The 21556-nt window shown below is 43.7% G+C and overlaps 1 protein-coding gene across 1 annotated transcript in view; it reads left to right on the forward strand.

The window, feature by feature from the left end:
* LOC138788579 (inter-alpha-trypsin inhibitor heavy chain H3-like) overlaps nucleotides 1-21556 on the forward strand; it is a 45963-nt gene that overhangs the window by 11584 nt on the left and 12823 nt on the right. The window contains exons 12-20 of the mRNA XM_069966607.1: nucleotides 1121-1260; nucleotides 2390-2544; nucleotides 3574-3591; nucleotides 4331-4381; nucleotides 8322-8339; nucleotides 9833-9868; nucleotides 9979-10011; nucleotides 10270-10293; nucleotides 14907-15017. Of these exons, the coding sequence (XP_069822708.1) occupies nucleotides 1121-1260; nucleotides 2390-2544; nucleotides 3574-3591; nucleotides 4331-4381; nucleotides 8322-8339; nucleotides 9833-9868; nucleotides 9979-10011; nucleotides 10270-10293; nucleotides 14907-15017 (586 nt within the window). The remainder of the gene's footprint in view (nucleotides 1-1120; nucleotides 1261-2389; nucleotides 2545-3573; nucleotides 3592-4330; nucleotides 4382-8321; nucleotides 8340-9832; nucleotides 9869-9978; nucleotides 10012-10269; nucleotides 10294-14906; nucleotides 15018-21556) is intronic.

Raw genomic sequence — 21556 nt, forward strand, 5'->3', positions numbered from 1 at the left:
GGGGAGAAGCCACTGGGACCACCTTAATGACTCCTGGTTCAGGTAGCATATCAGTTAAAGAAAAATCCCAGATCAGAAAAGAGTTTTTTCTTCCATCACTCCAACCAAAAATTGTTACAATTACAATTTTTGGTTGGAGTGCTGGAAGAAAAACCTCTCTTCTGATCAGTAATTATTGGACAACAGCGTCTAGCCCACGCTTGGGAATCCGTGCACCCTCCCTCTCCAAACCTCAGGTCCATAGGAAAAGACAGTCACATGAGGTGAGCCATTCATATTCACTATTTTACTTATAAAGAAAAATCCAGCTCCCTTAATTCTCTGCTTGTAGTGCATGGATCCACACTTGGCTTTAGTCCAATTCCAATGAAGAACGAAACAATCCAGCACATTGCTTAATATTCTAAATTCTTTATTAAAACTTTTAAAAGAGGCAACACGCCATTGGCTAAACAGTCAGTGAGACATCAAGACACGTTTCCACAATGGCAATGACAAAAAGTGCATACGCTGGAAACGCACCTTGATGTCTCACTGACTGTTTAGCTGATGATGCTTTGCTTCATCTGAAAGATTTAATTTAAAAAAATTTAATTTTAAGCAAAACGGGAAACTTCTTTCATAACAGCTTCCTTCTAACTTGTCCACAGTCTAATAATAATGATATTTCTCGGCTGACCTTGTGTTTTTATTATCCCATAATCCCATAGTCCCATAGTGATAATGACCCATACTGATAATGAGATGACTCTGTCAACTCTGTCCTTTAATTATATTGATGCGACTCTGCTAACTCTTCCCCAGTTTAGACAGTAAAGCTGACAAGTAAAAACTGTCACACACTGCATTGTCCACCAAGCAAAATCCTTACATAGTAGCCAATGGGAACCCTGCAGAATCATTGATGCAGCCCTAATGTACCAAAGTTTGTGATTGCAGCTTTGGATGAACATAATGTGGATATTTACTGTCACTGCCTCCGTCTTCTACAGAATTCTTCTTTTCAGAAGAAAGTTATGTATTGTGAATCTTACTTTCTTGTGTCCCAGGAGAGCACAGAGGACATTGTAATAGTTACATCAGTGAATATTTAAATGGACAATTTATCCTTTTCATGAAGCTTTCTGAGCCATTCTCTATGACTGTGGAAGCTCCGGTACAGGAGGAGGACGAGGTGTCCAGAGAGCAGCGTTATATATTTGGAGACTTCACAGAGAGACTGTGGGCTTATCTGACCATAGAGCAGCTGCTGACTAAACAGTATGGAAACATCTATATGTATTTCTATTTTTTTACTATATTAGTGAAATTTCAGTCTCACTTATATTTTCTGTCCAAATTAATTGTGTAATTTAAAAAACGATATTGCCAGATACCATGTTATGAACTGTGTCATTCTTCATTTCTCCTGTGGTAGTGCTACAAGAAAACTGAAGACTTGCTACTTGTTTACACTCATTGCCGTATACCATGTTGTGCGAGTCAATAGAGGGGAGTACCGGGTTCAGCATACTCATCTGTCAGTCAGTGCAGCTACAAAGATTGTCACTTTCTATAGAAACTGGCTCATCTGTATATTAAACAGGCATTTTCTAACTCTGAGGCTATGTTCCCACTACAGGATTTTATCACAAAACGATGTCTGTTTATCGCTAATGACGACTGTAAATAATTATTGTGATCATTATTTGCAGATGTCATTATCAATAGATGTCCGCTTTCAACGTTGAATGACACCCATTCCTGTAGTGGGATCATAGCCTAAAATTAAAGCTCCTATTACACGGTCCGATGCCTGCCCGATTTTCCAGATAAGTAAGCTCGCTTACAGGGCCTATTACACGCCCTAACTATTGTGCAGCAAGGGCTGAATATATATTGTTAGCGATGTCCGTGCAGCCCTTGCCTTAAGTGTAAAATTATACATTATTATACATTAAACATTATACATACCTGATCATGCTCCCCCCCCGTGTTCTCCAAACTTTTGTTTGGTTCCAAAGCCGCCTCTGGAACTTCAGAGCCTCTAAAGTGACAGGGCGCTCAGCCAATCAGTGGCTGCTGCGTTGTCCCACCTAGGCCAGTGTTTGGCTGAGCAGCCTGTCACTTCAGAGACCAGCTCTGAAGTTCCAGCAGTGGCTCTGGACAACAGGCAGAAGTGAGAAGGTATGTATAAAGTTAATTATTTTTTTTACACAGGGTTTGTTCGTAGTTTGTAACCACAGAAACACACAGGTCTCATATGAGATTTTTATGTAAGACCTATTACAAAGATCATTGTTTTTGTTATATAAGATGCATTGGAACAATGGTATGGTATGAGAGTTTAAGATAAAATGAGAAGAACCTTGCTGTGTGAAAATAATGCAAATAAATTTTTAATTTGCAGAATTGCAGCTGAAGGTGACCATAAAAAGAACATAACAGAGGAAGCTCTGGGCTTATCCTTGAAGTATAATTTTGTGACACCGTTAACATCGATGGTAGTGACTTCATCAGAGGCGAATAAAGCGGATGAGCTTGTTGCAAATAAACCTAAGGAGGGTGAGTGTGAATACAAACACAAGCGCCAAATGTTTACCGGAACCTCCCCCAACTCCAAGGAGTAATTCCACTGCCAACTTACTTACTCCCCTTGTGCTCTTCTTGAAGGGGTATTCCACTCTGACATAACTTTTTATATGTTGCTGCCCATACCGAGACTAACAATTCATTCCATACTTTTTAATCTATCCAGTCTCCTTCCCTCAGTTCTGAGCTGCTGCTTTCTGCTGAAGACACAAAAAACTGCATGTGAGCTTTTCTCTCGGTTTTCCCCTCCTCTCCCCTCCCTTTTGAGATGGCTGAGTTGCTGATAAGTCCCTATATGCAACTTTGTAGGAACTTTGTAATGCTGGGAGGGATAATCACAGGGAGTTTATCAGCAACTTGAACTCAGAATCACCCTCCCAGCATTACAAAGAAGCTACAAAGTTTCAGATAGGGACTTGTTTACATCAGCGGCCTCTAAAGGGAGGAGGGGAGATGTAGAGAAAAGCTCACACACAGTTTTTTGTGTGTTCAGCATAAGGGCGGGTTCAGACTACGGAATTCTCGCTGATAAATTCCGCGGAATTCTGACGCCTGTACGCGCTCACGGCCACGCCTTTCCGCCGTCTCCATAGACACCAATCTATGGGTCGGCTGATTCCGCATTCCGCCGAAAGAATTGTCACGTCATTTCTTTCGGCGGAATGCGGAATCAGCCGGCTCATAGAATGGTGTCTATAGAGCCGGCGGAAAGGCGCGTGCCCGTGAGTGCGTACAGGTGACGGAATTCCGCAGAATTTATCCGCGAGAATTCCGTAGTCTGAACCCACCCTAAAGCAGCAGTTAAAAACTGGGGGAAGGAGACTGAATAGATGATAACAAGCGTGGTCTCATCTCATGACTACCACATAGTTCCATCAAATTTAACCAAGATGGGAGAGAAGATGTGAATAAAGGGGAGGGTATGGTTCACTTTAGGCAAGACTTCTACTTCTGCATATTTTGTTCTAACAATTTGTCTGAGCCTTGTATTTTATATTACAGGGCTGGACGCAGCTGAGGGTATGTCTTACTGTTATGAAGTTCATGGCTGTTTCTTAAAGGGGGTTTTCTGGGCAAATGTTATATTTTACTTTATGCCTCTCTATGCATTAAATAATAAAGCCAGCATACTTACATTCCCTACTTCCCCTGTCAGATTGTTCCCCAATTCAGTCCTGTTCTTCCTTGTTCCGATTAATTGTTGCTCCATTGCTGCTCAATGGGGGCCAACCCGATATATATACTATATATATATATATATTTATTATTATTATTTTTTTATTTTTATTTAGCCTATTAAAGCTTTGAGAATAGTTGAGTTAATTTATTTTATGTTGATTCTTACAGCATTTTCAATTATCTCCCGTTTTGCAATTGTGTCTTAATATTGGTGGTTTACACCTAATGAGAACTAATAATAATTTCCAGACAGTAATAAAATTTCTCATATGGAAACATTTATTCAGCTGATCAGTAGGAGAACTGGAGATCAGGACAACTGCTCAGATAAAAAAAAACATTTAACTAGTACCTTTAAAAATGCAGATAAACATAAACAAAGGATAGGGTTATGTGGAAGGAGTCTGAATAGGACACATCCTATTCAAAAATGTGCTGTCCTATGGCCTCCACATACTAAATAAGAATAATATGAGCTACAGGAATAAGAAAAAGTTAACTGATAAAAAAGAGAAAACAATACAGATGAAAATAATCATTTTTGCACAGATTTACCTAAATATTTATTATTTTTTCACAGATGCATATGATACAGATTTTGGTGTTGAAAGTGCAGCCAAGTTAATTAACGGTAATTATTAATACTTATTTATATTGGTGCGTGTGAACTGTTTATAGGGTTGCAGGTTCAGGATCCCCTGAACACAAATGTTGAGTTGTGTTTTTTTGGGCTAAAAAAAAGCCAGTACTGCTTTTTGGTGGTTTTTCTGGAAGTTTTTCTGGTGTTTTCTCATTTTAGTGAAAATAAATATAGGCATTTTTCAGCTTTTTTTTGTATGATTATTTTCATTATGTGATTCCAGTATTTTTTATTGAAGAATTGGCGAAAAAATGCATATAGACATAGGTAGGAAGATTTATGAATAATGCACCCCTGGGGCATGGAAAAGTGGGGTGGAAGCATGGCACCTAAGCAATGGCGGATTATGTGGGCGGTTTGGGCGGCGGCCTGGGGCCCGAGGCTCCGGGGGGCCCATGCCACGCCGCCCACATTATAATGCCGCTGCGGCCGGGCCCCCCCTCGCCACTGCAGGTGCTTGTGACCGCAAGCATTGTTTTGCTTGCAGTCACAAGAGTCCTGCTCTTACTGTCCCCTGGCTGTTACGCAGCTGCCGGAGGTGTCCCGTCCTATCCCCCGGCAGCGCGCGCATCAGAGAGCTCCCCATCAGAGAGCTCTGTGATGCGCACGCTGCTGGGGGATAGGACAGGACAAATCCGGCAGCTGCGCAACAGCCGGAGGACAGACGGAGCCTGCAGGACAGGAGAGGATTGACGGGGGAACGGGTTGTAAGGTGAATTTTTTTTTTTATTTTTAAATCTGCCTGCACGGAGGGGGGGAAAAGAGGGGGGACCTTCTAAAAGAGGGGGGCCATCTGTAAGGGGCGGCGGGAAGAGGGGGACCATCTATAAGGGGAGGGGGAAGAGGGGGACCATCTATAAGAGGGGGGGAAGAGGGGGACCATCTATAAGGGGGGGGAAGAGGGGGACCATCTATAAGGGGGGGGGGGGGGAAAGAGGGGGACCATCTATAAGGGAGGGGGGGAGAGGGGGACCATCTATAAGAGGGGGGGAAGAGAAGGACCATCTATAAGGGGGGGGAGAGGGGGACCATCTATAAGAGGGGGGAAAGAGGGGGACCATCTATAAGGGGGGGAGAGGGGGACCATCTATAAGGGGGGGGGGGAGAGGGGGACCATTTATAAGAGGGGGGAAGAGGGGGACCATCTATAAGGGAGGGGGGAGAGGGGGACCATCTATAAGGGAGGGGGGAGAGGGGGACCATCTATAAGGGAGGGGGGAGAGGGGGACCATCTATAATAGGGGTGGAAGAGGGGGACCATCTATAAGGGGGGGGGGAGAGGGGGACCATCTATAAGAGGGGGGAAGAGGGGGACCATCTATAAGGGGGGGGAGAGGGGGACCATCTATAAGAGGGGGGAAAGAGGGGGACCATCTATAAGGGGGGAGGAAAGAGGGGGACCATCTATAAGAGGGGGGGAAGAGGGGGACCATCTATAAGAGGGGGGGAAAGAGGGGGACCATCTATAAGGGGGGGGAAGAGGGGGACCATCTATAAGGGGGGAGAGGGGGACCATCTTTAAGGGGGGGAGAGGGGGACCATCTATAAGAGGGGGGAAAGAGGGGGACCATCTATAAGGGGGGGGGAAAGAGGGGGACCATCTATAAGAGGGGGGGGGAGAGGGGGACCATCTATAAGAGGGGGGGAAGAGGGGGACCATCTATAAGAGGGGGGGGGAGAGGGGGACCATCTATAAGGGGGGGGGAAAGAGGGGGACCATCTATAAGGGGGGGGGAGAGGGGGAACATCTATAAGAGGGGGGGGGGAAGAGGGGGGACCATCTATAAGAGGGGGGGGAAGAGGGGGACCATCTATAAGAGGGGGGGGAAGAGGGAGACCATCTATAAGAGGGGGGGGAAGAGGGGGACCATCTATAAGAGGGTGGGGGAAGAGGGGGACCATCAATAAGGATATAAGGGGGGGAAGAGGGGGACCATCTATAAGGGGGAAGAGGGGGGCCATCTATAAGGGGGGAAAGAGGGGTACCATCTACAAGGGGGGGAAGAGGGGTACCATCTACAAGGGGGGGAAGAGGGGTACAATCTATAAGGGGGGGAAGAGGTGTACCATCTATAAGGGGGAAGAGGGGGACCATCTATAAGGAGGGAAGAGGGTGACCATCTATATGGGGGGGAAGAGGGTGACCATCTATAAGGGGGAAGAGGGGGACTATCTCCTATAGGATTAGCACCCTCCTCTCCTAACATCCTCTGTGCAGCTCGGACCTCTCCTATAGATCAGCACCCTCCTCTCCTGACATTCTCTGTGCTGCTGGGACCTCTCCTATTAGATCAGCGCCCTCCTCTCCTGACATCCTCTGTGCTGCTCGGACCTCTACTATAGATGAGCACCCTCCTCTCCTGACATCCTCTGTGCTGCTGGGACCTCTCCTATAGGATTAGCACCCTCCTCTCCTGACATCCTCTGTGCTGCTGGGACCTCCCCTATAAGATCAGCTCCCTCCTCTCCTGAAACCAGGTGGCAGTATGTTTATTGGGGGCAGTGGAGGGGGGGTGGACAATGCTTACTGGGAGCAGCAAGGGACCAAACATTATGTTTATTAAGGCCAGCAGGGAGGGGAGGCAGGCAGTGTTTATTGGGGACAGCGTGGGGGGGGGGGGGGCAGTAGCGGAGTATAATGTGGGCGGATTGACCCCGGGGGGGGGGGGGGGGGGGGGCAGGTTGGGTGGACAGCCCGGGGCCCAGGGTACATTTAATCCGCCACTGCACCTAAGTTATTATGGCTTACCTCTGAGTTACGGACAGGTCTTCTACAGAAAACAAACAGAATAACCAAGTCACAGTCACTTCAGAGATGGGTGTAGAAGCTTCAGCGGGGGTTCCAGTCAGCAGGGAACCGGTAGAAGGACACTGGGGAGCGTGGACAGGTAAGTATCATCTTTATTATTTACTATATACTTTAATAAGCTGCCAACTATGCACCTTCTGTTACACGGAGCAATGTGTGGTCGGCGGCTGATGATTTTATAAAATGCGGAAAGATAATGATCAACTGATAATCGGTTTCTTAGCTGAACATTTGTCTTTATTAAACATGGCGATATCTGCCTGATTCTGCCTGATTGCCCTGTGTAATAGGGGCCAAAAAGTCCATCCACTTCTGCCCTAAGCCCCTAAGACAGTTCTCAGAGGCTACATGTGGGCAGTGTACCTCTTGGTGAGAGATTGTTTACCGCTAGACATGCCTCTGTGCCCGACCCTTATATACACATAGTATACGCTCCAGCTGGGATCCCTCGCGACGCCGCAAACAACTGACATGTCAGTTTTCTGCAGCCGCAATTCATTGAATTGTGGCTGCAGAAAACCCTGTCAGTGCGCACCATGGAGCGAGCGGCTCCGGCTGCTTGCTTCATAGTGTGCTATGGGGAGTTCTGATGCGGGCGCGCAGTACCGGCCGGAATGATCTTTGCAGAGACTGGCCGCTCCGTGACCCGGCCGGGTTACGAAACGGCCGGTCATAAACGCTGTCTGCATATGGCCTGAAACTGTATTGTCTTTTTAGACAAATCCAGATTCTGTGTGGGATCTTATGAAGGTTGGGTTCAGTTATGGAGGCCTTGTGGTGAGTGCTTCAGTCCTGCCTTTTACTGTGGAGCAATGCACTGCCAAACTGCTGGTGTGATCATCTAAGAAGCCATCGCATGCTACATTCGGTCACCTCTAGCAGTGATAAAGGGACACTTAACAGCTCAGTGATGTGTACAGGACCTCCTGCAGCCACATGTCTTGTTTCTCGTGGAATGACTTCCAGCTGGCTTTTTATGGCAGGACAATGCTCACCCAAAAAGTTTTATTCTATTCCAACAACTCCTTGATGAATTTTCTGTCTTGTCAGTGTGTATAATTGTATTTCTGTTAAAGAATCTGCTGTATCATGTATCTAATGCTATACAATTGTTTTTAACAGCTAATTCCCACTATTATGGTAAGATATGGAACTTTTTTTCTACTGTTTATATTTTTTCTACAAGATGTAAATGATACTGTCACACAGTGCCCATATAAAGGAGCCTTGCGAATTGTCAAAATAAGAAAATAAGTCTCTTAGGGTGCCTTTACACGGAGAGATTTATCTGACAGATTATTGAAGCCAAAGCCAGGAATTGATTTGAAAAGAGGAGAAATCTCAGTCTTTCCTTTATGACCTGTTGCCTGGGTATAGTCTGTTCCTGGTTTTGGCTTCAAAGATCTGTCAGATAAATTTCTCTGTGTAAAGGCACCCTTAGAGTGACCAATAATGTCAGTATAAAGCAAGTGAATATCATTGTGCAATGTCATGATAATAGCACCACACAAAGGGGTATTCTCATCTTATAAAGTTATCCACAGGATAAGGAATATCAAGCTGATCAGTGGGGCCTTCTTGCTGGGACCCTTAAAAATCCTGAGAAAGCTTGGAAAATGTCATTTTAACTGAATGAAGTGTATCACATATGCACCCCAGCACTCCATTCATTCTCTAAGGCACTTCTAAACATTGCTGAGCTCAACAATCACCTTACTGTTAAGATAGGAACAGATCTTTAAAACACCAGTTACATACAGTACCCAGATAATATAAAAATAATATAGCAATATAAGGTGCAGATAATACTACTATATTCTCCATACCTAACAGCCATGCAATGCCATGCCTTTAAAGGGGTTATAAAGTGAAATCCTTTTTCTTTCAAATCAACTGGTGTCAGAAAGTTATATAGATTTGTAATTTACTTCTATCAAAAAATCTCAAGTCTTCCAGTACTTATTAGCAGAGCTGGGACAAGAAGTTTTGGTTCCCTAGGCAGAGAAGGCAAATGGCTCCCCCCCCCCTCCCCAGCTGCCCCCACATAGTGTATAGTCTCCAAACATCCCCACATAGTGTAGCCCCCACATACAGTATAGCCTCCTGGCTGCCCCCACATAGTATATAGCAGGGGCCCCCAAACTTTTTACACAGGGGGCCATTTCACTGTCCCTCAGAGCAGTGGAGGGCCGGACTATATACTGCTGCTATATCTGGTCCGCGTGAAACCATTTTCTATGGAATCCCCATAGAAAACCTCTCCTACTCTGAACAGTTGCGGTCTCAGCCGGAGATGTCAGCAGAGAGCACTGTGTCAGACTGAAAAGAAAACATTTCCTGCATGACATATAGTAGCTAATAAGTATTGGAAGACATTTCCTGCAGGACATATAGTAGCTAATAAGTATTGGAAAAATTGAGACTTTTTAGAAGTAATTTAGAAGTAAATTACAAATCTATATAACTTTCTGGCACCAGTTGATTTGAAAGAAAAAGATTTTAGCTGGATAACCCCTTTAAGCTCCCCTCACATGAATAGTGACATACAGTGCCCATAGAATACCACCATTATACAGACTATTATCTGTCCTTCATAAACATTTGTGTAATTGTGTTTGCTTCATTCCATGCAGGGTACTATGACATGGAAATTCTGGAAATTCAGGAAGGTATGTAACTGTGTTTCCCTCCTTTGTTGTTTTTTTTTTTTTTTTTTTTTACAGATTTGGTACATGAATGTATTAGCGAATGAAATTATATTATGTTTCTTTTATTTCAGAATTACCTCTTGCTATCAATGTGCATCCTTCAGGTACTAGTATGCTTATTGTATAATGAATAGTTAGTTACTTTGTATAACAGTGTGGGGATCATCCATGTCATATACAAACATGACCAATTGACGCGTGCTCCTGAGCTAAACCTTCCAGACATGAAGGATACCTATGTACACTGGTGGGTGGATGGTTTATAGATGGGATACAATTTTTAGCATCAGTGTTGGGATAGAAGGGACCTCTAATCTTGATGCAAATGTCAAAGAAGTTATTTCCTCTCTTCTCTATTTTAGGAGGGATGTCCATTATGATAACACGTAAGTTGTTTTTTTTAATCAGTCTTCTAAGTTGTCTGGATGCTACTAGGGATGTTCTCTCCGATAGGTGGCACCAGAAAGTTCTCTTCAAAGTACTTTGCATATTTATTCCCAGTGGAGCATTGCATGACTTTTAGACTCAACAGACACTGGATCTCTCCTCAAGGAGAAACTTAAAGGGCACTATCAGCGAGTTCCCCAATAAACCTGCTGATATGCCGCAGACGTTCTTTACCTGATGATTGCAGTGCTCTTAGCCATTCTTCTCTTCTCCTCCGCATTGTCTTCATATTTCCTAATTGCCTCTATGCTAATCAGGGGCATAAGAGCATGTAGGGCATCACCTGATGGCCCGGAGCACAAGCTCGGCCCATCCAGCCCGCCCCCTTATGTGCCGATCGCTATGTATATATGAATATGCATAGTGAACGGACCAGAGCTACCCCCTCAGCCTGCCCGGAGCTACCACCTCCCGTGCTGCCGAGCCCGCTTCCTCACTATGCACACAGTAGGGGCGTGCTGGGCGGACCAAAGGGGTTGCCCTGGGCCACCCACTAACCATATTCATACATGCATAGTGAGCGGCACGTTAGGGGGTGGACTGGGCGGGCCGAGCTGGTGCTCAGGGCAGGCTTTATCCACAGATGGCCGATCCGACAGGACAGAGGTAAGTGGATTACCCCCGCCCATCGGTACAAGCGATCGGGACCCCGGTCACTCAGTGACAGGAGCTTCAAACAAATAAATGGGGGGAGCTCACACAACAAATGTATAACAGGGTGCAGCTAAGTGTCCATATAAGCAATTGTCACAACCTAAAAGAAGAAAAAGGCTGGACACTATATTTAAAGCACACACACCCAATGAAATGAAAAAAAAATAATTTTTATTTTATTTTGACATGATCCAAAAACAAAGAAACACCAAAGCAAACATGATTAAAAACAATTAAAACAGCACAAGGGTGTATGGTAACCTAAGTAAAAGGATATAATAATCCTACACTTCACCAGGACGTTAGACAATATTAATAGCAATTTATCACAAATCAACAAGTACAATAGTATAGCAAATAATTAAATACAACATGATTAAATCAAATAATCAAAATCAATAGGCAAACACTTTTACATATAAAGTGCTAAAAGTGCTAGAAAAAGTGCTGGAAAAAAACTGTAAACATCAAACTATTGCACCCAGAAAAAGAAAAAATGCCAAACCCTTTGAATAAGAGAAGTATCTATTCACCCTACAGTCATGGGAGCTAATATCCTGGTGTGGACCCAGCGCGTTTCGTCACGCACAGTGACTTCGTCAGGGGTAAAGATGGAATTGTAATGGTGTTCCTTTTATAGAGAACATTTATTCATACCACATGTTCAACATTAAGCATTATCATAATTACCCGTACAGATCATATGTGAAGTGTGCACTGAAAGTGGATGGTCAAAATGGCGCCGCTGGCGTCTATATCTCCCAATGCACATGAACGGAAATAGATGAACCATGTGACTAGAGTGTTTGCGTTCCAACATGCGCTCCAATACTTGCTCATGCACGGTCCTATCTCATTCAAATGACAGCATTTCTAGATATCCATCATACAAGAACATATCGTACATCCCTACATTATACAATCCAAAGACTAAGACCTTATGCACACGTCCCGTAAATTATGGATCCTTATTTACGGATCCGAGTTAGTGCACATTGATGTCTATTGGGCTATTCCCACTATCAGTAGCAGAAATGGATGAAAATCTATTCTGAAAAAAAAAAGGACATGTCCTGGTGCGGACCCATTTTTTTTTGCGGATCCCCTCATTGAAATCAATTGGTTACGGATTGTTTGCTGATTGTAACATGTTGGCATTCGTATTTCCGCAAAAAAATACGGATGAAGTGCATTGAAAAGCAATGAGTAGTAAAAAAATGGAATTACGGAAATACGGATGGAATACGGATGGAATTTCGGAATCCGTAATTTCTCCCGGGTTGTTTCAGGACCAGAAAAAAAAATAAATACTGAACGTGTGCATAAGGCCTAAGGTAGAAAACACACAATTAGGGATATGTATCTCTGTAAGGATCTTCCCGGGGGATGGTGTGTTTGGACACAGTTCACAGCAGACTTGGATTTGTAAAATAACAGCTTGGCGTTTATTTGCAGCATAAACAGTCCGTAACAGAAATATAGCAACACTGTGCTTTAAGAACAAAACAAAAAGGTCTTGCCCGTCTGGGCGCTAACTAACAAAGCAGGTTACCTCTCTGACACTTCAGTCGGCAGTATTGCGGGGTGTGAACAGGCCCCAGCAGCGGCTGCCTTCCCAGCTCTCACCAAACAGACCACGCAGGCTGTTTACTCCTGTCTGAGAGCAAGGACCTGTACACTGAGCCCACCTTTTGCCTTCTCAGGCTGATTGGGATCAGAGCTCACCTGATCCCAAAACCCATACTGGATCGGGGGAAGGGAATGGCAAGTCCCACTACCAAAACCTACCTGCCATTCCATGTAAGTCCAGGCCCGGCAATAATAAATAATAGCTCAGCAGCATAACACTGCTAAGCACCGATGCCTCCTGGACTCACCATCTCACGCTATGTATTAACCTGGGTGAGATGTACCTCCCCTCGAGCACTTTTCCCGTCACATGTCCACATCTCATACAAAGAAATGTGTAGTCCGTCAAATAAATCACGTTCATGTAGCCATATGACCCAAAATACAATCACTTCATCTCCATATTTTCCGCATGAGCAATAGACTTATAACTATATACCTGCCAGAAGCATTAGATATTTAACCTACTGTATGTAACATCAATACTACCGCCAATAGAGATGAGCGAACCTCGAGCATGCTCGAGTCCATCCGAACCCGATTGTTCGGCATTTGATTAGCGGTGGCTGCTGAAGTTGGATAAAGCCCTAAGGCTATGTAGAAAACATGGATATAGTCGTTGGCTGTATCCATGTTTTCCAGACAACCTTAGAGCTTTATCCAAGTTCAGCAGCCCCAGCTAATCAAATGCCGAACGTTCAGGTTCAAATGGACTCGAACCCGAACCTGGTTCGCTCATCTCTTGTATTCACATGTATTAGCAAATGTATAAATGCATTTTCAGCACACCGAAAGGGATTTCATCATATGTGCATGCGTGATAGTGTTGTGTGTCCCCCCACACACCAAATGTACATACAAATCTATAAATCTTTATACTATAAAGTATTTAGTCCACCTCTACACTAACCAAATGCATGTACAAAGCATGTATATCTATGCCCTACAATGTGGAAAATGTCACTATACATCATATGAGGTGAATAAAACATGTATGTATCTTTATATATGCGCTGTAGAATTATATACCAGTATGTACACTTATCATAACCTTCACCCATACACATGTATTTCTACAGATGTTTCACTATATGCGCTCTATAATAGGAGGTAAACGCCCATAATATTATGCACCTATTCAGTGCACGCTCCATAACAATATATTTCTAATATTGAAATGCATATCTAACAATGTTTAGACCTTATCTTCTTCAAAATATAGCATGAGAATCACGTCATAGCCACGTCATATCCTCTGTTAAATATATAATCAGTATTTCAAAGAAAATTAGTACAGAAATAAGTCAAATCTGATCAGAGTGTGGATATGTTCACACAACGTTTTTTCAGCTCTGTTTAAAATGATGTCCGTTATTTTGAGTCTAAAATAATGGACGTTATTTAGCAGCCTGGCCTCCCCTCAGTGCAATGACTGGTGTTTGCACATTATTTTAGTTTGGGATTACTAATTGCCCTTTGGATGCGGCTTAATTGAAAAGTCCATTGAGTTTAATAGTAAAAAAGGAGAAAGAACGGTGACAAAAAAAAACTTTGTGTGAACTACTTATAAAAACGTTTGCTGTTTGCAAAATACGTCTGAAAATAATGATCATGTTCATTATTTTGATACCTGCGGCAAAAACATCCGTTATTCAGTACACAGTGTGCATTAGGCGTCTTTCTTTCCATTGACATTGACATTGACAATGACATTCCATTGACATTGCCATTGCAGTCAGTTAATTCTCGTCAGAAACTGACATTTTTTTAAACATGAAAATCGGCTGCCTTCTCAATATTTTTGACGTTGTGTGAACATAGCCTATGGGAAACTTCTCAGGTCTCTAAAATCTCAATATCATGAGTCATTTAGAATGGACTTCTAAGAGTCCAAATATGGAGTCCATGTCTCCAAAGTGCCATGGGGTATGTGCAGTAGGAACGTATATCTATGTATTACTGACATGAAGGGGCTAATTAGGTGGCTGTGCAAATTTGTCTAAATTGACTGTCTGGGCATTGCCATGTAATAAGCATTGTGAGGCTTCATCACAGGTGTTCTTCTTGTCATAAACAATCAGATTAAGCCTGGTAATGCTAATCACAATGCAAAACCTCAGGCAGTCAATTCAAACAGAACTGCAGAACTCACATAGTCAATAAGGTTCTAATTATGCATCTTAAGAAATGCATACTTTTCCTGATAAATGACGGCATGTTCCCGTAGTGGGTACATAGCCTGATTATGTTTTATGTCTTCTTTTTGCAGCTTGTGAGACTTTCCATGTCTTGGGCAATCTGAATGAAAGATATAGAATCTGTGTCAGAATCACTGAGGCTCAGAATGTTATTGTCAACTTATTTCATGATGAATTGACAGGTAAGTGACATGTATTTGTGCAAATGTTGCTACCTGTACAAATAGTTATGTAATCATGCCAGCAGGTATGATGGAGGTTGAAGAATAATTGTATAGCTTTAAAGCGATATTGTCTCTTTATATATATCTCAGCACCATTCTCAAGCTTATATTCTGGTAATTTCATATCTTACCGTATAAAGGTTTTTTTGTGGTCTCTCCCCTCAAAAATGCATGTTATTGTTGATGGACAGTGCTGTAGGGGCGGGACTCAACAGCCGTGGAAACCCTTATGTCTGGGGCCTAGACACCGATGATGTCACAGACGGGTGGGGCCTATGGCGCTGATGTGGGTGGAGATATGGGGTTCCTCAGCCATTAAGTCCCGCCCCTATGGCACTGTGCACCAATAATAACATGCATTTTGAGGGGAGAGACCACAAAGAAATCCTTTCAATGATAAGATATGAAATGTCCACAATATAAGCTTAACCCCTTAGTGACCGCCGATACGGCTTTTTATGGCGGTCACTAAGGGTCCTTATTCTGCTGCCATCAGCTTTTTACGGCGATGGCAGAGAATAAGGCTGCGGGGCCAGGACGGCCCCCACCCCATCCCCCCAGCTACCGGAGGCACCATGTGCCGCCAGCACTTTTTATCCCCTGTCACCATAAATGATTGGTGACAGGGGATAAAAAGTGATGTCCCCCCCCCACCCCCCAAGTCGCCCTTCACCTTCCCCTGTCACCCCCTTCCCCTTATACGTTACCTGATCCTGGAGCTCCTTCCTCTTCGGCGTCCTGGCTGGTTGCGAAGTGCGCATGCGCTTCACAACCAGCAAACTCTGGAAAATTTTAAGTGACAGAGACCACTTCGGTCTCTGTCACTGAATTATGATTACTGTGATAGAAAATATCACAGTAATCATAGTAATACAGTGAAAATGAATGTATAAAGTACAAAAAGTGACAAACATACAAAAAAATAAAACACACACTTTTTATTATAGTAATAATTGCAGTTTACTCCCAAATTACCCCTACCCCCCCCCCCAGATTACCCGTAACCACCGCAAGTTGCCCGTAACCACCGCACGTTGCCCGTAACCACCGCACGTTGCCCGTAACCAACGCACGTTGCCCGTAACCACCGCACGTTGCCCGTAACCACCCCAAATTGCCAGTGACCCCCTCCAGATTGCCCGTAACCACCCCAAATTACATGTAACCACCGCACGTTGCCTCTGACCACGCCACGATGCCTCTGACCACCGCACCTTGCCTCTGACCACCGCACCTTGCCTCTGACCACCGCACCTTGCCTCTGACCACCGCACCTTGCCTCTGACCACGCCACGATGCCTCTGGCCACGCCACGGCGCCTCTGACCACGCCACGTTGCCTCTGACCACCCCAAATTGCCAATGACCCCCTCCAGATTGCGGTGCCCATGCCAGATTACAGGTATCCACCCCAGATTGCCTATAAGAACTTTGCCCGTAACCACCCCAGATTGTCTGTAAGCACAGCAGGTTGCCCGTAACCACCCCACGTTGCCTGTAACCAGCGCACGTCACCTTTGACCACGCCACGTCGCCTCTGACCAAGCCACGTCGCCTCTGACCATCGCAGGTTGCCTCTGACCACCGCAGGTTTCCTCCGACCACCGCAGGTTGCCTCTGACCACTGCATGTTGCCTCTGACCACCCCAAATTGCCAATGACCCCCTCCAGATTGCGGTAACCATGCCAGATTACAGGTACCCACCCGAGATTACCTATAAGCACTTCAGTTTATCCGTAACCACCCCACGTTGCCAGTAACGACCCCAGATTGTCTGTAAGCACTGCAGGTTGCCCGTAACCACCCCACGTTGCCTGTAACCACCCCAGGTTGCCGTAACCACAGCAGGTTGCCCATAACCACCCCAGACTGTCCGTAACCACCCCAGATTACCTGTAACCACCTCAGGTTGCCCATAACCACCCCTGGTTGCCCGTAACCACCCCACATTACCTGTAATCTCATTTTTTTAATTTTATTTTAGTAACTGCGCTATTCTAATAACCATTACTAGCTGCGGTTTTGCTCCAGTTGTGCCCATACAGTGGTTTATGCCCACATATGGAGTACCGTTGTACTCAGGAGAACCTGTGTTACAGATTTTGGGGTACGTTTTCTCTCCTGTTCCTCGTCAAATTGAGAAATTTCAAACTAAACCAACATATTATTGGAAAAATTCAAGTTTTTCATTTTTACTGGCCAATTTTGAATACTTTCCTCTAATACCTGTTTGGTCAAAATGGTCACCACACCCCAAGATGAATTCTTTGAGGGGTGCACTTTCCAAAATGGGGTGACTTTGGGGGGGAATCTATTCTGCTGACACTACAGGGGCGCTGCAAACGCACCTGGCGCTCAGAAACTTCTTCAGAAAAATCTGCACTGAAAATGCTAATTGGCGCTCCCTTTCTTCTGAGCCCGGCTGTGTGCCCATACAGTGGTTTATGCCCACATATGGGGTACCGTTCTACTCAGGAGAACCTGCGTTACATATATTGGGGTGACATTTCTCTCCTGTTCCTCGTGAAATTGAGAAATTTCAAACTAAACCAACATATTATTGGAAAAATTCGAGTTTTTCATTTTTACTGACTAATTTTGAATACTTTCCTCTAATACCTGTGGGGTCAAAATGCTCACCACACCCCAAAATGAATTCTCTGAGGGGTGTACTTTCCAAAATGGAGTAACTTATTGGGAGATTTTACTCCGCTGGCACTACAGGGGCGCTGCAAACGGACCTGGCGCTCAGAAACTTCTTCAGCAAAATCTGCATTGAAAAAGCTAATTGGCGCTCCTTCCCTTCTGAGCCCTCCTGTGTGCCCATACAGTGGTTTACGCCCACATATGGGTTACCATTGTACTCAGGAGAACCTTTTGGGGTACTTTTTTTCTCTTGTTCCTCGTGAAATTGAGAAATTTCAAACTAAACGAACATATTATTGGAAGAATTCGAGTTTTTCATTTTTACTGTCTTCTTTTGAATACTTTCCTGTAATACATGTGGGGTCAAAATGGTCACCACACACCAAGATGAATTCTTTGAAGGGTGCACTTTCCAAAATGGGGTGACTTATGGGGAGTTTTCTCTCTGCTGACACTACAGGGGCACTGCAAACACACCTGGCGCTCAGAAACTTCTTCAGCAAAATCTGCATTGGAAAAGCTAATTGGCGCTCCCTTCCTTCTGAGCCCCGCTGTGTGCCCATACAGTGGTTTACGCCCACATATGGGGTACCGTTGTACTCAAGAGAACCTGCGTTACAAATTTTGGGGTGCTTTTTCTCTCATGTTCCTTTTGAAAATGAGAAACTTTAATCTAAACGTATATATTATTGGAAAATTTTAATTTTCCATTTTTTTTACTGCCTAATTGTGAATATTTTCCTCCAGCCCCTGTAGGGTTAAAATGCTCATTATACCCCTAGATTAATTCTTTAAGGTGTGTTGTTTCCAAAATTTGGTCACTTATGGGGGTTTTCAGGATACCAGACTTTTAAATCCATTTAAAAAAAGAACTGGTCCCTAAAAATATCAGTTTTGGAAACTTTCACGAAAATGTGATAATTTGCTGATAAATTTCTAAGCCCCATAACACCCTAAAAAAGTAAAATATGTTTACCAAATTATGCCAGAATAAAGAAGACATATTGGTAATGTGACTTAGTAACTAATTTATGTGCTACGACTTTCTTTTTTTAGAAGCAGAGAATTTCAAAGTTCATAAAATGCAAATTTTTTTAATTTTTCATGATATTTTGATGTTTTTCACAAAAAACACACAAAGTAGTGACCAAATTTTGCCACTAACATAAAGTGCCATATGTGACGAAAAAACAGTCTCAGAATCGCTAGCATACGTTAAAGCATCACTGAGCTATGAGAGCATAAAGTGAGACAGGTCAGATTTTGAAAAATTAGCCTGGTCATTAGGGCCCAAACTAGCTGCAGCACGAAGGGGTTAAGAATGGTGCTGGGAACCTCTTATGCAGAAAGGGGTGACAGTATCACTTTAATAAGGACCTTTCATCTGCTGAGAAACCTCATGAAATTTAGTAATAAAGCTCCGGCTATTTAAAGTGTCCCTGTCATTAAATTTTTTTTTTACATCTTAGGCAAAAAAGTTGTGCCCCTAAACAATCTCCAGATATTACCATCAGAAGCGATTCCGGCTGCGTGTGATCTCTGTCCAGATACACTGTATAAGTCTGTGAAGCCATCCAGTGCAACTGGACATAGATCGTAGCCAGCCAGAATGTGAAGCACACAACTATATAGTTTAATCAGTGATATCTAGAGATTGTTTGGGGTCTGGATGCTTAGGCCTTAAGCAAGCATGTCTCATATGTCAAAAGTTTTTCTAAATGACAGGGACACTTTGGCTTGGTTCAAATGGAATAGAAGTAAAATCTTTTCATTGCTTTGTGGCCACTGCAGGTTGGTTCTGTGTATGTAGTGAGAGACTCAGACTAATCATTTACAAGCAGCTGTGTCTTTCTGTAGCAGATTAACCATCTATAGGGCTGGGTTCACACAGCATTCTGCTCCCCATTTAACTTATACATTAACCCCTAGACGACCCTGGACGTAGGGTTACGTCATGGAAGTCTGTCCCCAGACGACCCATGACGTAACCTTACGTCACGGGTGTTATTCCCGCTATGAAGCGCGCTCCGGAGCGGAGCGCGCTTCATAGGAGGTGGGGGCCGGCTGCAGTGAGCAGCCGGGACCTCACCGGCAATGACACGCTGCAGCGATCGCGCTGCCGCGTGTCATTAACCCCTTAAACGCCGCGATCACGGCGCGACCGCGGCGTTTAAGTGTAAGTGACAGGGGGAGTCCCCTGTCACTTACCGATCGGGACCCCCGCAGTGTGACTGCGGGGGTCCCGATCGGTATAACGGACTGCTGGAGGTCTCTTACCTGTCTCCATGCGGTCCGATCGGCGCTCTGCTACTCTAAGCCTGCACAGGCAGGCTCAATGAGCAGAACGCCGATAACACTGATCAATGCTGTGCCTATGGCATAGCATTCATCAGTGTAAAAATCAAACTAATCTATGTACAAGTCCCCCAAAGGGACTTCAAATGTGTAAAAAAAAAAAAGTTAAAAACACTAATACACTACCCCAAAACCCCTCCCCAATAAAAGTTGAAATCACCCCCCTTTCCCATTATATAAATAAAACATATAAAAATAAATAAATAGATAAACATATAATATACCGTAGCGTGCGTAATTGTCCGATCTATTAAAATATAACAAGCGTCATTGTGACCGGTAAACGGCGTACACGAAAAGAGGGGAAAAAGTGCGCAGATTACCGATTTTATGTTACATTATATATATAAAAAAATTAATAAAAAGTGATCAAAGCGTCCGATCTTCACAAATATGGTATTAATAAAAACTAGAGATCATGGCCGAAAAAATGACACCCCATACAGCCCCGTAGGTGAAAAAATAAAACCGTTATAAGCGTCACAATAGTCCCATTTTATTTATAATTAATTGCCAAAAAAAAGGATTTCATTTAAAAAAAATATATAACATTAGAGAATCTGTGTAAACCTGCATAGAAAAAAACCAAAGGATTCAGCTCACCCTCTCGGCTTGATGCTTGTGCCAAAACTTCCTCCAGGTGTGGAGCGCGATGAGTAGTATAGCGGGTCGTCACCCGTTTCAAATTCCAAAGAAAATAGATATCCTCAGCTCCATAAAAAGTGATACTTTATTTCAAATGCATCTTAAAAATGGTAAACGTTAAAAACACAGCTGCGCCGACGCGTTGCGAGGCATAGCCTCTTAATCATGGCAAATTGTGTTAGATACTAGTACATTTTTATATTGGTAAGATGCCGGTATCCACACACAGACCTCCCATAAGGGCGTAACTAGACTGACGTGGAGGTCACATGACTCACTAACATACTCAGGTGCACAGAAAAGGCAGATGACAAAGTATAAATACATATACAAAAATATACAAAAAGTGAATATATGCTAGTAAATGTAATATAGATCGTTTTTTAGGTTCATACCTTTAGGATAACGAGTGTCTAAGACCAGGATCCAGAAAGCTTCTCGCTTTCTCAAAAGGTGAACCCAGTCTCCTCCCCGCATGGGTTTATTAACTCTTTCCAGAGCACATACTGAGAGGCTACTGGTGTCTCCTCCGTGGCAGTCAATAAAGTGTCTTGAGAAACCAGAGACAGCTTTTCTACAAAACGCATCATGTGAACGAATATCTAGCAAGTGTTCACTAATACGTAGTTCCTCCCGAGGAACTCACAGGGAGATTGAAATTAAGAGGCTATAGTGCTACACTGATAGAGAGAGCACGTATAAAAGCAGAATCTCATGATAGAACTTACCATCTATTGGATAGGCGGCCCCCTGATGGTGGGTCCTGTAGTGTGGAGCCTCTAAAATCTAATAAAAACAAAAAAGATAACCAACTTACCTTTTCTACTGTTTATAGCCCCCAATATACAGAA

This window comes from Dendropsophus ebraccatus, chromosome 4 (assembly GCF_027789765.1).
Source record: "Dendropsophus ebraccatus isolate aDenEbr1 chromosome 4, aDenEbr1.pat, whole genome shotgun sequence".
NCBI classification, from domain to species: Eukaryota; Metazoa; Chordata; class Amphibia; order Anura; family Hylidae; genus Dendropsophus; species Dendropsophus ebraccatus.